This window comes from Drosophila biarmipes, chromosome 3R (assembly GCF_025231255.1).
Source record: "Drosophila biarmipes strain raj3 chromosome 3R, RU_DBia_V1.1, whole genome shotgun sequence".
NCBI classification, from domain to species: domain Eukaryota; kingdom Metazoa; phylum Arthropoda; class Insecta; order Diptera; family Drosophilidae; genus Drosophila; species Drosophila biarmipes.
Window position 1 is genome coordinate 18,190,267 of NC_066616.1, and position 16,643 is coordinate 18,206,909.

At 45.3% G+C, this 16,643-nt stretch overlaps 1 protein-coding gene across 6 annotated transcripts in view; it reads right to left on the reverse strand.

Moving 5' to 3' along the window:
• LOC108025271 (single-minded homolog 2) overlaps positions 1-16,643 on the reverse strand; it is a 30,595-nt gene that overhangs the window by 3,572 nt on the left and 10,380 nt on the right. For all 6 annotated transcript variants that reach the window (XM_050888866.1, XM_017095636.3, XM_044095567.2 and 3 more), the window contains 4 exons: positions 13,088-13,278; positions 6,158-6,282; positions 1,550-1,639; positions 7-511 (listed from right to left, as the gene is read on the reverse strand). In XM_050888866.1, the coding sequence (XP_050744823.1) occupies positions 7-511; positions 1,550-1,639; positions 6,158-6,282; positions 13,088-13,278 (911 nt within the window). The remainder of the gene's footprint in view (positions 1-6; positions 512-1,549; positions 1,640-6,157; positions 6,283-13,087; positions 13,279-16,643) is intronic.

Sequence of the window (16,643 nt, forward strand, 5' to 3'; positions counted from 1 at the left end):
ACTTACGCTCCTGATGGGCACTAGCCACGTAGGCCAGGTCATCGTAGTGCACCAGATCGTAGCCGCCCATGTTGACCAGCTCGGCGTCCGCGTAGCCCAGGATGTGCTTGCCCCGCTGGTCCATCGACACCAGCGAGAAGTCCAGCTTGTGCTTGGACTTGAACATGTTCTCCTTGTGCGGGATCTCCAACAGGCTGGGCGGTCCGAAGGGTGTGCAGTAGGCGAAGAGCGCCAGTGGGGGCTCCTCCGTCTTGCGGTTCTGGCCGTGCAGGACCTTGATCCTGCCGCGGATGTCCAGGCGCAGGAAGCCGCTCGTGTTGTCCAGCAGGCAGCGGAAGCGGACGGTGAAGCTGCGCTCCAGGTAGAGCGCCTTGTCCGGCGCCAGGGTCTCCGCCAGCTGCATGCTGGACATGTCGGCGGGCAGGAAGCTGTTCCACAGCAGCTGGCGCTGCAGCTCCTCGCGGTCCTCCGAGTGCACCAGTTCGTACACCGACTGGTGGACAATGTCCGACTGGAAAACGTATATATTTTGATCAGGGGTCAGTCACCCGGGGTATTCCTTCCTATTGATTCCTCAGCTCTCACTCTCGCTCCACTTCTTGGGCCCTCTTTTGCCCGGGGTTTTCAGGGCGTATAAATCAAAATGCGCGCAAATTGAAAATGCGCCCCATGTTGGCCACAAATTGAGACATAAATTCTGCACGCGCCAGCAGGAGCAGGAAGGTTGGACGTGGGGATTCGAGGGACCCCCATTTTGCTGCCTGGCTGTGCAGAAAGCCAAGCGAAAAGCAAACAAACCCAACTGATTTTCGCCAACCTGAAGCCGAGCTACGCTTTTAATTGAGCTGCCAAACGGGGCGTGGCAAGAGCCGCTTTACACATTTACAACTAAATTTCAAAAAAAAAAAAGGGGGAAAAAACGTAAGATAAAACAACTCGGGCGGATGCTAACTACAATTTCAATTTCCATTCGACAATAAAGTAGGCAAAGAACTACAATGAAGGTGTACCCCAAACATGCGGCCGAAGGAAGCCGAATTCAAATCGGAGTGCCCGCATCGGAATCAATCTGGCCACGCCCCGCTACTGGAGGAGATTCCCAGCGATTGCGCAATCTGATTTTAATTTATGATCTGTCGGACCCGCGAATCGATTCAGGTCCATACCCTTTGTGGGTAGAGGGCAGCTTGGGCCACTTTACTGGGCTCCTGAGAGCCTCAATCGCGGATTTGGGTCAGGGTGTTCGACAGCAGGTTACCTTACTCATTTTATTTGCCATACTTGCGAGCCAGCATACTGTGATTTTTGGCCAAATTGTTTACTTTTCTTGTATCATCCATTAAAGTGAACCTGTACTAGGTCATTATACCCCTTCTCTGAGACTGGTCTAAAGTATTCCGCCTTTCTCGGACCGCTTCCGCATGTCAGAGATTGACCCAAAAAACAGAAACACCCGGGATTATATTTAGAAAACCCGTCGGCAATTAAAATCAATCAAAAAACGGAGCGAAGGAGAGCGTCTGAGGGGCTAGAAGCTGGTGGCACTTACCTGATGAAAACCCAAATAGCTCTCGATGCTGTGCGTGGCAAAGAAGACTTCGCCTTCGCATGTCAGTATCATTAGAAATCCATTTAGGGCCTGCAAAGAAATTCGTGGAGAAATGGTAGACGTCGGGTCAAAATTAAATCAAAACTATGAATTAAATGTTTGTTTCTCTTTCGCGGTGGATCTTGATGGGTTACACAGAGACAAGTGGATAGATCCCCAGATGAATGAATCTTTGGGATGGGAAGGGTGGGCAAGGGTGTAATTACAGTAGCTGCCAGGGCTCGTCATATTCGGTGAATGAAACGTTATTGATCATGGCAGCCGGAGGTATTTTATTACACAGTAAGAAAACTATCAGTGCTAAGGTTTAACTAAATAATTACTTGGGATATACCAAGGCTATTCATTTAATTTCTGTAACTTTTAATATTACATAACATATTTTCAATAGATGTTGGGTGAGGTAAATTATAAAAATATAAGTTTAATAACACTCCCTTTAGATCGCAAATGATACCAGTTCATTAATGAATGTGTCATTATAGATAACAAATAATAGTCAAACAAAAAAAAATCAGTTTCAGTAATAATTTCACAGATGCAGCTACTAAAAAAATAAGTGTTTTAGGAGAATAGTAATATATAGAGCTAGATTCTTCTCAGCGTTCTTCCATTGACCCTTTCGGGTTGCGCCCCCTGGAATGAACTCTCTTGCGACCGCATGAGGAGCGCCTGGAAAGACGGCCACGATGATGGCGGCGCTTAGCTGCGGCCAAAGCGTAATCAGCGCCAAAGCGGCTTATTTCATCCGAGCCACAGGTCGCTACATACAGGCATCCCCTGTCCCCCAGCCCCTATCTCCGGGCCCGAGATCCCAGGCGGATCTGGAGTTCCACATCAAACACAACCAGGAAATGGCTTGCAATTAAATCAATGAGTTTCAACTGAACAAAAAGAGAGGGAGAGCGAGAGGTAGATTTGGGTTTAATTGCAGGTTTCCATTCCAGTTGCCTCCCCTGGAATCCCCCGGAATCCCCTGGAATGCCCAGATGAGCCAATGTCATTATCTACTCGGATATGCGCTGCCAAAGACTTGGAGCTGCTAACAAGAAATTATAAAATGCGAGCCAACGGGGGGAGTAACAAAGTCATGCAAAAGTTTTTCAATACGTTTCATTGTTTTGTTTATTATTTGGCGCATTATTGTTTTTGATTGCATTTTAAAGTCGGGCTTTATGGCCTGCTAATGGCAGCGACGCATGCGATTCCCGGCCGATCTCAACTGGAACTAACGGTAGGCAACGTGTGAAGTTGAAAACTAAAAACAGAAAACAGAAAACTGAGCTCAGAAAACTGAAAACTGAACCGGCCCCCTCGAAAGACAAATTTGCCAATGCTCCATTAGTGCCTCCGTGGCGGTGCGGCCGTAATTAATAAAACCGAACCGAAAACCACACCGCCGAGCCTACAGCACATACACATATGGGCACGTAATTAATACGGGCGTATTTAAATATCAATTTGCAGCCACCACACCGAGCGGCATCGAAAGGAAGTCGCCCCATTTTGAGCCGGAGAAAAATGTGCGCGATTGCTGCTAATTACAGAGCAGCGGGCGCAGGATTGGCCAGCGAGGAGTCGGGATCGGTTCCAGAGATCGGGCGAAGCAGCGGGCCACTGCTGGCCAGAGTTTGCATTAGCCGACATAAATGCTAAGTGGCGTCATCATTTAAAACGCATCAACAGCCCGCAAGGATGTGGTGCTGGCGAGGCCCCTTCCCTGCCTGGATTGTCATCAGGCCACGCGGGCTGGTCGGGCATCAATAATCGACATAAAGATCTCCGCAACGGTAGCCAGAGAGCCCAAGATGGTGGGGATGCTGCGGTGATGCCGAGCTCGTGGGTACACTCTCTCTGTGGACAGCATGGGGGTGGAGTAGCTGGGGTTGTCATAGGAAATTGGATACCGATCTCTATACCTATTCTTAACTTTTTAGGTTCTGCTGTGCTTGTAGCATCATTAATAATTCTAGGTTGATAAACAAATCCGCAGATTTCAGAGGACCTCTAAAATAATATTTCTGGATATTATAATAACCGAAAGAACTAGATTTTTTTAATATGAATTCCATACTGGATATTATTATTAAGTATTTCAAACACAAAATATAATAAAATATCGATTTCTTTTCAACAAAATATTGGCACTTAGCTGGCTTAAAAATAACAAAAATATTAAATATTTTATTAAACTAAAATCGATGTATCCATTGAAATATATTTATTTTATACTACATTTAAACGGTGCTTATTGTTATTTTTATATTAAATTTAAAGGGCATTGAATATTTGGTTTTCAAAATCCTGTTTGCTTGCTTTTCCCTCTTTTTTTCTACAGTTTTTTGCTGTTCTCTTTCCATTTCTTGCGGCATTTTACCTTTTTATACGGCCTGAAAGATTTCTCCCCACAGTCTAATTGTTTCTCTGCCCCATCCCCATCACCATCTCCATCGCCGTCCTTCTCCCACCTGATGGCATAGCAGCCACAATTTAGACAAGCTCGTCTGCGGCGTCTTCTAATGCGATTTTAATAATACCCGCCCGTCTTTATAAAAAGTGGGGGATCCGGAGAAAGAGAGGCTGTGTGTCTGTGTGTGCCTGGGTAGATCTTGCATTTCAGCTGTGAGTTGGTGAGATTTGATAAGTTGGCAGCGATTATTTTACCATTTCCTAGGCAGATGCAGGAAAGACTTTTCAGGCGGCGACTTTCCTGAGGGGGGAGGAGCCTTTCTAGTTTGGCCAATTTGCCCATGCTCGTCTGGATAATTGCTTAATAAAGCCCACCCCCAGCGGCAGACCCTCTCCAAAGCCAGTTAAAATATTATATCTTCGGCGGATCTGCCTCCAAAAAAAAAAAAAAAAACTGTTGCATGGAAAGTTGAGTTCATATCATGTTGGCAAGCAAAGTGTTGAAAGTGTTTTACTTTCAGTGAAAACGGAAGACAATTAAATGGCATGGCAGTGTGCTGGCCCTCGACCGAGCTGCGTGACAAAATGCCATTTTCTAATGATAATATGTGACCCATAATAAACAGGAACGGCTAGAGAAACAGCAACAGCTGCAGCAAAAAGTAAAACTTCGTGGTTCAACAGGTAACAAATACCCAAGGTATTAAAACTAAATATGCACACCTCACGGCGGCCCTTCCCCCGGGCCAAATTGCCAAAAGGACCTCTCTCTGCGCCGAGACAGACTAAAAATATGCACGGAAATGCACAATTGTGCAGTTTTGAGCTCGACAATTAGCTGCAGTCAGGAAAGGGGTGGTCGCCCGCTTTTTTGGCCCGCATTCAAATTCGCCAGCGGGCCACCCTGCGTATACGTAATGCAGGCCAGCACGGAACTGCAACGTGCACTGCCATTGCCCCACTTGTGCCGCAAGGATTGCACATGTGTTGCACACCGCACTCGGGCGGGTGGTTACTTTGGACTTTGACATTGAATTGTGTGTGTGGAGTGCAGCCGAAAAAAGCGGCATGTGCAAAAAACAGAAAAAGAAACGAGCTGGTTGCAAGTGCATGTTGCACAATTGCGTGTGTCTGTCTGGGGGGCGGGGGGAGGTAGGGGCACGGCAGGTGGGGGTCAGGGGGCACTGTCAGCTGTAGGAGCTCGAGCACTTGCCCGGTGGCCGGCTGCTCCAATGCCCGGTGAGCTATGTGCGCATTAAATTAAACTGTCATGACTGTGACAAGTGCATATGTTGGCGCCTCGGACAGTGCAACAAACAAATGCTGAGGCACACATGCACTTTTAATTCAGCAAAAACATGCAACTGCCCCAAGGCGCCGACGGTGGGCTGCAGAGGGGGCGCGTTGTGCGACAATTTAATTGGAGTATTTTGGCACATAAACTTGAAATGCATAATTTTTTATGTACTGGTGCTCTAGTTCGGTGCAGCTGCTCCGCTTCAGCTTGATAAGTGCTAATTAATTGCAGCGAAGTCGTTGTAAATCAAAAATTATTGGTTTGCCATGCATATTTGGACTTGAAAGTGCGCGAAATCACTTAATGCATTTTGTTAAACTGTGGTGATTTGTTGGTACAGAAAAAATTAAATCAAGTTAACTAGGAATAATAAATCTATATATAGGTATTAATTTACTATAATTTTAAATATGACATACAAGTGATAAACTAGATTTTAGTGAATAATTCTAGATGTTCGTGCTGGTACTATATCATTTCACCCCCCAGATTGATCTGTGTTTCCGGTTGGTGCAGAGGCAATTTTCAATTAGGCTAATCAATTCGAGCACTTATTAATTGCAGACAATTACAAATGGTGGAATCGAAGCGGGGAAGTGGATTTTCCCCACACCCATTGCCTGTCGATTGCGTGCTCGGTATTTATCAATGGCAGCTCTCTCGGCCAACAAGACGCTGATTGATTATGCCCCTTCAGCCCCTCGTATGGGGTAAAACAAAAATACGCCACATATCCTGGCCAATGAAGCCATCAAACAACCACTGATGAAGACAAATCGAGGCAATTGAGAGGAGTTGGTGGGTGCTCTGTGAGGGGTTTCGCTACTGGACTCCGGACTCACCTGGAGGAACATATCACCATCCAACAGGCCGTGCTCGAAGGCTCCCAGCTCCCGCGTCCTGTAGCCGTCGTGTGCGTGTATGTGGGGCAGGACTCCGTTCTCCTCCTTATCCTTATGCATAACAACTGCAAGAGAGAAAGATACATAGATACTTTTTACAAACGCTGGCATTTTGGATATTTTATTAACCATAAATATTTGATATTCACTCAAAAGAATGCAATAAACTTGGGCAAATTGCTTGGCCATAAATAAGTCGCTCAATTGTTTTACAAACCCACCTTCTGCGAGGAGGAGAAGCGGCATACCTGGCATAACCATAGTAACTTCATAAAAATCCAATATATCATAGAAATATATTGTGTATGTCTGTCCCAACTCCCCGAAAATACTCGTACAATAAATATTTACGGCTTTGGCAAAGTACTAAAAATTGTTTATGGTGTCATTGTAATATTTTATGAGAACTTTCGCCCCCTTTGTGGCCCACCCCTCCATTCATCCTTGAACTATTCACCCCTAGGCCGCCATTTTGCCTAGGAAAATTTCATTTTATTTTCGCCCCCCACCCGAACCCCACCCATTACTTTTGTTTATTTATTTCTTGGCGGTGGAGTTTTATTTTGTGGGAGCCGGAGCGGGTTTTTATAATAAATTTGTCACAAAAATTGATTTATGCGCGATAAACGATAAAAGAAATGGAACTTCATATATTTCCACAATATTAGTAAAAGGTTTTCGGGGGAAAATCGCCCGGGGAGGGTGGCTATACCAAGAGTGTGGTACTGGCCAAAAATTATGCCACGCCAGCTGATGTCATAAATTATGATTTTTATCAACGCAAATGGGTAAAATAAAAAATGTTGAAGAGAAATAAAACAGCAGCTAAAATAAAAACAAAGGCCGGGTTAATTTACGCATGGCAAGCCCCGTGGAGGAAAACTTTCCCCGGGCCCAGTGCAACCCCTAAAAAAAGCTGAGGGAAATTCTCGGCTTCAATTTCAATTAGCAGGTAAGCATTCCCTGCCCCCAACCTCTTTTCCTGGCCAAGCTGACCGCAAACTGGAGCTGCTTGTCGCCTCGCCATAATCTCGGCCTTTTCTGACCTTTTTATCAAATTAACAAAAGTGACTAGGTCTCTGCCCTGGAAAGGCAGCGAAAGATTGTTCATTTTAGCGAAAGTGCGATAAAACAAATAGTCGCCCCTGGCCACTAGCCCACTCCCTCACCAACTCTGCCCACTTTCGCCTAATGTGGCCCAAACAAATTGCATCATGTGCGTGTAATCCTGGCGTGATCCTTTACAGCCACTTGCCCTAGGACGCGGCCGTAATTATTCATAATTTAATTAGGCTCAGTTTACATTCATTCCGCTTCTCGTCACTGCTTTTTATTATTTCTGGCGGTATATTTTAATTTTTTTTGTGGGTACGTGCATAAACTCATTTAATTAATTTAAGCAGGGGAAGGATTTGGGTTGGGTTGTTGGGCCGTTGGCGGCGTGTTGGGTTACGAAATCTGCCCGGGCGACTTTATTGCACTTACATTGTATTATTACATGGCGAGTAAAGCGAGTTTACGACAAATTCTCCGCATTTTCCGCTGCTGTTTCCCCCATTTTCTCTGCCAGCGCTTCCATCTTTCGAAGGACCCACCCCCATTGGATCGTTAAATGAACGAAAGACCATCCACCGAGAACCGCGCCGGCGGTGGATGAAAATCTTGTGCTGCGAACGACCGGAAAAGCGCAAAATCTCGGCTCGCAGGGTGGGGCCGGCAGGGCGGAAAACTCTCCGCAACGCTCGATGATGTACACACATAAAAATGGCGGCGACGTTGGAAAACCCCACCCAAGTGGCCGAAGAGAAAAGCCAGCAGGCAGACAGCCAGAGAGAAAGACCAATGTGGAAACTAGTTGGGGAAGAAAGGCACAGGAAAAGCGTGCGCAGCGAGCGAAGAAGACCCGAAAGATACTCGCCCTAATGACGTTGCACTGTACTGACGGCACCTCCGGCTCTGGGCCATTTTCCCCCGCATTTCCCCTGTTTTTCCCGTCAATTATGCTGCAGCTGGAGATGGAGCCAGGGAACTGGGCGTGTCCCACGAGCCGGTGGCACGGCTTGGCGCAGAATAATAAATAAAGTTTACATTTTCTGACATTTTGGCAAACATTTTCCGTGCCGACAGAAGCAAATATGTCATGGAAATGTCAAACTCATCAGCGGATTTGATTGGAAAACTAACAGCGGCAGCGTCGGGAACATATCCGTGTGTATCCATATCCACCATATCCACCAGTGGCATCAACAGCGGCACCGCCAGCAACCATTGGCAGCTGTCAGGAGTGACAGGCCTTTGGATGCACCCCACCGCCGCTGTGGGTCAAAGGGGAAAGGTTAACGGGCGGGAAGGTGGTCCCGATGCAAGAAGTTGTTTTCCAGGTGCAACGGGAGTGTGAAATATGGTTTGGCAAGGTGGAATATTAAATAAGCAGCGATAAAAGAGCCGTCAGGTTGGGTTTATTATCTTAGGGTTGGACAGCTAGCTATAGTAGATACATTTTCTTTTCAATTTAAGCTATAGTAGATACATTTTCTTTCCAGTTTAAGGATAGGAATAGCTTATGATTAAGCTTAAATAGCAGTCTAACTAATATAATTTCGTTTAGATACATTTGGGCATAGTTTATTTGTGATACACATTTGCCGAAGTTGTTCCTGTGAAGTTACTTATATATTTAGGTAATGGAACCCGAATAACAAACTCCTTTAAAGTTAAGCTCTCTCCTATCCTTAAGAATGTTTTCGTGTTCTAGACACTTGAAGGAGAAGAGCTTCCTCGTTAGCTAGGCCCTTCGTATAATCCATAAACAAATCTATTTAGTCTGCTGAAGGTTCCTTGAAGGTACGTAGCTAGAAGTACTTTCCAAGCCAAATCAGTGCGCAATTACACACAGAAGGAGGAGTAGTTCGAGTGCCTTCTACAATTTTAAAGTAGCTAAACCGTTTATTGGACTTTAAATTGAACTAGGCCTTTAGACATTGTATCTGTTTCCCCAGAGCCGAGGAGGAGCCATAAGGGGGTGCCGACCTACGTAAGTCACGCAATGTTGTCTCCTGCCGCCCTCGGCCAGTCCGTATATATATAATATATAGTATAGTAAGGGTATATGGAACCAGCTGAGCATTGGCCGGCGTGACAATGCGACGCCTTAGAGTAGAAACAACCGCACCAGTAACACCGGGTCGTGGAGAAACAACACCTACATGGAGCTGGTAGGCAAGTGCATCGCCATCGCCATCGCCATCGCCTGACTGATTGCGACCCATTCATTGTCTGGTTTTGAGCCCGACGGGCAGCCGAGGGTTAAGGGGGGCCTGGGGCGGCCTTAACTGGAGCAACGCACGAAAGTCATGTTACAATGTACGAAAAATTGGCCAAATGCCGCTGGAACTGGCTTCCCTATGTTTATAGGTTAAGAACTGAGCCTTGGCCTCATCCTCATCCACATTGCCCCTGTCTCGCACAGACTTTTTAACCCAATTGGTGGCAGCAACTGCCTGTAGGCAATTTTGATAATAACATAAATACCCTGCTGCAGGGGAAAGGGGCTAGCAGAGGCGAGGACGGGCTGACCAAGTGACCTTGTCGTGGCCCATAATCGCTGGGTGGGTGGGTGACTGACTGCGGGGCCTGCCAGCTAAGGTGTCCACTTGTCTCAGGTGCAACGTCTCCTGTGCAGATTCATTCATAATACGCCCAGCAGGTTTCCACAGCTCTGCCGCTTCCCACGAACCCCCGAGAACCAGTTAAAAGACCGCCGAAGGCCAAGTCAAAAGTTATGGCGACATGTTTAGGAGAAAAAAATGTAGCTTCTAAATAGTGAAAAAATAAGTATCAAGCATTTTAGTAATGATAATTCATTAGTTTCTCGACTTAGGAAAGGATTATTCTATTCAGACTATTCCGACTGAAGTTCAGTATCCATACTTTCAGAGTGTTGAGCCTTACTTTGACATATGACAATAAATAGCTCCTAAAAGTATTATATTAAAACCTTAGAAATCATGATATTTTATGAACCACATTCATAATAATAGATATTTTTCTCAGTGCCTCTTTTAAGCATGTGTGGGAACTCGGTGGCTTGGCGAACCGCCAATCCCAATGCAAATGCAAATGCGTTCCCATCTCAAGTTACCAAATCTTTGAAGTAGCTGCTCAACTGGGATAGCAGAGCACTCGGCGGCTTTTCTTGGGAACTCAATTTGCTTATGGGCCACTTTTTACAACCATTTTAATGGCATTAGTTCGCCAGGGGAGGCGGAATTGATGGGGGAAAACTGCGTTTAGTGCTTGGCGTGCTGTGCACAAACAAAAACCCGAATAGAATGAATAATAATCGTTAAAGGAGAAACTATCAATATCAAAGGGGTCATAACAACTAATGCTTCAGCAATTGCTGCGACCTCTCCCTTTGCCACTTAATTACGCAACTCATCAATTAGCCAGTCGCCGAACTCAGAAACAGGAGTCTTTGGCACCGAGCTGTGGCGAGCATTAAAAATGTAGAAATTGCGCGTCTTAACAATTATGGCCAGAAGCCCGAGAGGTGGCTCTGGCAATTATGGACAGTTACCCCCTGCCAGCCTTGGTTTAGACCCTGGCCACCCCCTCGCATTCTGGCCAAGACAATGGGCCATTAGCAGCGCGCTTTAATTATTTAGTTTGCTGGCCAAAACCAAACCCAGAGATAGTGGAAAAAGCGCAGAGAAAAGCCAGAGAAAACCCGCAGAGAGAACTACTAAATCACCGGGAGTGGGGGGCACGGTGGTGGGCGGCGAACGGGGCGTGGTCCTAACTAGTACAACAAATGCAAAAACGAAACTCGGCTTCCTTACCCGATACGGCATGGTATAGAGAACATTTCCAGTTCGGTTCTTGCTCGTTCCTTTCCCCATGCTTTTCGGCTAGCAGAAGTTTTTTGCGCAAGTCAGGGTCAAGCAACTACAGATGGGACCCGCACCCCCAAAACAGATATATATACCTATATTGTCTGGCTAATACATGGACAGCATCCTGCCCCCTCCGCCCGCTAAACATCTAATCAATTTTAATCGTCTTGAGTGCTTCCGTTGGTAATCCATGAGCGGCACACGTCGCATTCGGATCGCCAGGACAAAGCAGTACCCAGTACCCAATACCCATCCCCAAATCGCTTCCCAGGTTAGGGGTTCGGAGGCAAACAAACACTAATTGTAAATTAAATGATCCCGATAATATCCGAGAACATCTATCTGGGCACACAAACGAAACCGAAAGGAAAACAAACGTTGACCTCGCGCCGTGTTCTGTGACAACCCCTGGCAGGATAATAAACAGGGCTAGTGGAAGGGGTTCTGGAAGCGGTTCTGGAAGGGGTTGGGGCAGGGGCCACTCACCGGGGCACACGCCGCAACGGTTCTGGTCCATTAACCCGTCGTCGTTGTAGTTTTTGTGTGCCTCGAGTGTCCTGCGAGGTGCCCGTGCAAGTCCTTTCGGGGGATGCCACCATTGGCAAAGGAAACTAATGTTTATATTGACTTTTCACAATGCACAAAGCGGCACGTGCCACCGGACGGTTGCTCCTTTCCTTTTTTGTGTGTGTGCCCGTGCCTCCTCTAAGCCAACAGTTTGCCAGTGCAATTAACGCTGAACTTCGCTTGACCGCTAATTGTCAAAATATTTACTAAAGTTCTGGTACCTTTTCGCCGGCGTTCTTCGATTTGGCCACGTGGGCGGCAGGATCTGCTTTATCGGTCTCAGAGGCGCTTTATTCCTGCACTTAAATCCCATTAAAGCTGTCAGGCCACACAAAGGCCCCTCTCTCGCTTTGCCAATTTTATCGCAAATGAAAGCGAATGAAGCAATTAAACATTTTCTTTATTTTCATTTTTTCGTGTTGTTCATTAAAAAACGCGCAGTGCCAACGAACTCGGGCGGACGAATCGTTAATCAAGCCATCAAGGCCCGAGAGTTTATTGCATTTGTTTTAATTAATTTAAATTATACAAATATGCTGACCCCTCTTCTCTGACCCCTCCCGTCCAGTGTTCAACTACCCCGAGAAAGACTAAAGCACCCCTGAGAGAAGTAGACACATATGCTAGTTCCTCCGGCTCCTAATTTCAATTTGTCTGCTCCCGACTGACCAAGCTGAGGAGAATATCAAAAGCACTGGGAGAAATTATAGAACTTCCTATGGACTTTACTAAACTTATTTTAAGTTCCTTATCTCATTTTTTAAAATTTGACATATAGCATTTTTTAATGCTTGTATATTTTGTACAAGTTAATTATTTCTTTTCCACAGTATAGGGCAGATTTCTCAATGTTATATTAGCCTAACTCATAGATAAATTTTGTACTTTCTCAATACTATGTTAGGATTTATCTCACAGAGAACTATAAAGTAGAGTGAAAGGATTCCATTTCATTGGGAAAACCAGCAACTTAACCTGAACAACTTAACCGTATGTTACCTTTTTAACATGACATTGAGAAATCGGCTCTTATTATAGTTTTTGGGCTCTATATTTTCCCAGAATGCTTCCTGTGTTTTTAGACCCTAGTCGCTTTGGCCTAGACCGCCCCACGCCGCCGGCCGCTTCCTTCCTGCTCTCCAATCCTCGAGCAGCACGTGCGTGTGTTTGTCTGTCGCTCCTTTTCGCTTTTTTCTGGCTTACGGGAGGAGAGGACCTCCTGCGGCGTTGAAATTAGTTTTGAATCATTTATGAGTCATGTTGTTTAGGGTCTGGGCCGCAGTCTGACCAACCGAGCCCAGAACGGGGAGTTCCTCGGTCCGGGCATAATCGATTTAATAGGCCGAAATTGTTACGCGCCGTATGGCGAGGGTGTTTTCCCCACTTCCCCCATGGCAGTAGCACTCACCTTGAAAATAACTTTTGGTTCTTAAATAACTAACGGACAGCCTTAGAATGCTCAGTCGATCCAGTTTGCTCAAGATGTTCTGCTCGAAGGGCAGCAGCGAGGCCAGGAGGTCCAGCTCGGCGTTGAGGCGCTCCCGATGCCGCTTTGATGGATTGCTCTTTGTGACGCCATCCTTGGGCGGCGGCTTCAGGCTGCAAGGGAAATGGGTGAAAGGGAAATTAAAAACAATTTTCATGCATAAATGGAAAGTGGCTGCCTAAAATAGAACTTATGTATGTTATGTGTGTATGGATGTGTGCGGAACGGAGAGGCCTCGAGCGCGTCAGCTGGCGGCGACGACGGCGGTGGTGTGAACTTGAAAAGGTCAAAATTATTAATTGCACTTATCAGTTACCAGAGAGTGGACCTCTATCCTCCCCTGGATAGTGGCCAGCTCTCAAGGATTACAGCCATAAAACGGACACCCAATCCGGGGTGGGTTGGTTCGATTAGCTATGCCCACTTGGTCCGCTGATTAGTCGTTCTTATGGAAGTGGGTGAATTGCACAATTGATCCCTTCGCAAATGCGTGATACGATTGTGTTTTAATGACCAGCACATTTGGGTTCTCTTTAGCAACACACAAATAACACACCTTTTGTTAATGCGAGAAATTAAGCTATTAACTTTGTTATCCAATAGAATTTGCAAGAACAACTAACTATTGGCAGAAGATTTAACGAACTATCATCTAAAAATCGTTTTAATCGTTTAAATGGCCATTTATATAAAATCAAGCTTCCTAAAATATAGACAGAACGCAAAAATAATCATCACTTTCAGTACTGGATTGGAAATTCCCCGCACAAAATAGCTATGGTTATAGTCCATTCAAGTAATCGATCGACATTATATTTTCACCATTTCAAGGAAGTTAATCGGGCCCATTACCCGGCTCCACCTCTAACAGTTTCCATGAATCAAATCATAAACGGCAATATGCACAGATACCCAGGCACAAATCAGGAGTGGGACCGCAATCCGAAACCACTCCAATTAAATGTCATAAAATGTTCGAGGACCCAGGCAGCCGAGTTGGAAATACCATTGTAAAGCCAAATGCAGAAATGCGGTATTATGGGGCTTAGTGAGGGTTACCAGAACCGCAGAACTCATAAATGCCCAATCCGTTTATGAGGGGTCTCGCGCAGCGGTGAATGGGGCAATCTGGATTAGCTGGTGGTTGGACTCAAAAGCTCTGCCGCTAATTCATCATTATCTCTGGCCGTAAGCGGATAAGCGGAACAGTTCGGATTCCGGATTGCACTCTGTGGGGATACCCCTTCAAGTTGCCTCCAGACCACCCCTCTTTATGCTCCGCTGTGTTCTTTTTTTAATCACTTTTTGTCTCATCATTTTCATTGACATTATTACAAAGTTAATTGCCGCAATTAAATATAATTATTCTTGTAATTTATGAGACGACCCCCTTCAGGGCCGATCCAACCCCTTTTCCCCCCACCGCTTGCGTGGCTTTTTTGTCAATGTTTTGAAATTTTTTAGATGTTTTGTTAGCCATTTGAGTTTTTGTGTGTGCTGGTTTATTTGGAAAACTTTTTGCTCGGTTGAACATACACGAGAGGACGCGGACTGCTGCAGGATATTGTCGCGTTAAGTTAATTGGCTGGCGGTCCTCGTCCTGTACACTTTTTATCGCTCCTCCTGGCTCCCGGGTAATTGTCAGTGGCATGTCCGTTTGATGTCACAAAACTGGACGACATGTTGGCTCAAATTGTCGCTGGCCGGATAATCTCCCCTGTTGATATCGCCACAATCCCAATCCCAGTTCTATTATCGTGCCACCAAGGTGTTGTCCTGCAGCAGAAGGAATGCCAGCCTGTCGCCCCTGCAGTCGAGGGATAATGTGGCCTGGAGATGGGAATTCCAGTGGCTAAACAAATCGACGCTAAATGTGGCACAGAACTCTCTCATCGAGAAGCGCAAGCGAAAGAACTCATTTAATGAAATCGCCAATTACGAAGAAATTTGAAAATGATCAGTGTCTGGGCCGAAAAGAATAAACGAGCGAACTTATAGCTGGATCTCGGGATCGGCGGCATGATTATATTGATGAACGAAACCGTTAGACGCATCGGAATGCACTCTATGGGACGGAGTCGCGCCAAGGCTGCGAATTAGCAAAGGGAATCGACATAGAAATAATTTCGAGCCCGGCCAAATTGAGGCCCCTGCCAAATTGGGGCAATGCGGTGTATTATTTTTTTCGCTCTCGGTTTGCGGCATAAAATGTATAATTTTCTTATTATCTATATGTGGCGAGGGTAAGAAAAAGCAGCCAAATGGCAAGGGCAACGGCAAGGCAGGAGCAAAGGACCAGCGGCAAGTACTGGGAATAAAATTAATTCCATAAACAACTTTCCAAAAAGCAAAGAACTTTCGGCGGTGGCGGTGGAAAGGGGAGAAAGGTGAAAGGTGGCTCAACCTTTTGTCTGGGGCCATAAAAACGTCAGCCCAGAAAGAGAGAGAGTCTAGAGAGGAATCCCAGCCAACAAAGGATATCTGCTGCCGAGTGTGTGTGTTTGTGTGTGTGTGAGAGTTCCTTGGAAACTTTCAGCCCCAAAAAGCCATTTTTATTCTCCTTCAGCGGCGTCGTCGACGTGGACTTCTTTCGTCCCTTCTATACACTTCTCCCCACGTATTACTTTTCGCCATTTTCGTGGCTTTCCCTGGCCTGCCACCCATTCCACCCCATTTGGCATTCTTCTTCACATTTCTTCTTTCCTTTTCCTATTATGAAATGAATTGCTTTTAAAGAAATTACAATGCGGACGACTTTTGGGATTGGGGTTTCGTTGGCTGGATGGCAGGGGGCCAGGAGTTCAGGAGGAGTTCAGGGATTGCGGACCAGGGCGGGTTGACACAAATTGCAAGGTCCAAGGCTGTCGTCTCGCCCACAGCACGCCAAAGCAAAGTCCGCAGATCTAACAAATAAGATATAAGCCCTAAATCCCGACGCACCACGCCCCGTGCTGTCCAGACCAATAGAGATATTGTAGAACACATTTTGCTAAAGCGATGAAATAAAAATAATAAGACTAATTAAAACTGGTTCTTAGCAATAAGGTTATTTTATACATTTAATATTTATTTATAAAAGTGATAAAAGTAATTCGGTTTCACTGATCAACTTTATTTTTATTTTTATTTTTACTGAATTTAATATTATTTTTCCATCTTACCCTACCTCGCACGTATTTTATTTATTGAAGTATCTTTTGGGGTAACATAGTTTAGTAATTCGGTAGTTCATAAATAATAATAAATATATTTTTATCTATTCCAAAAACTTCTTTTGCAATTTACACAGCTCTGCTAAGGCTCACTAATAATTTACTACACAAATTTATTGAAGTATCTTTTGGGGTAACATAGTTTAGGAACTTGGTAGGTCATAAATAATAATAAATATATTTTTAACTATTCCAAAAACTTCTTTTGCAATTTACACCACCCTGCTAAGGTTCACAAATACTTTGACACATACTAATATATCCTT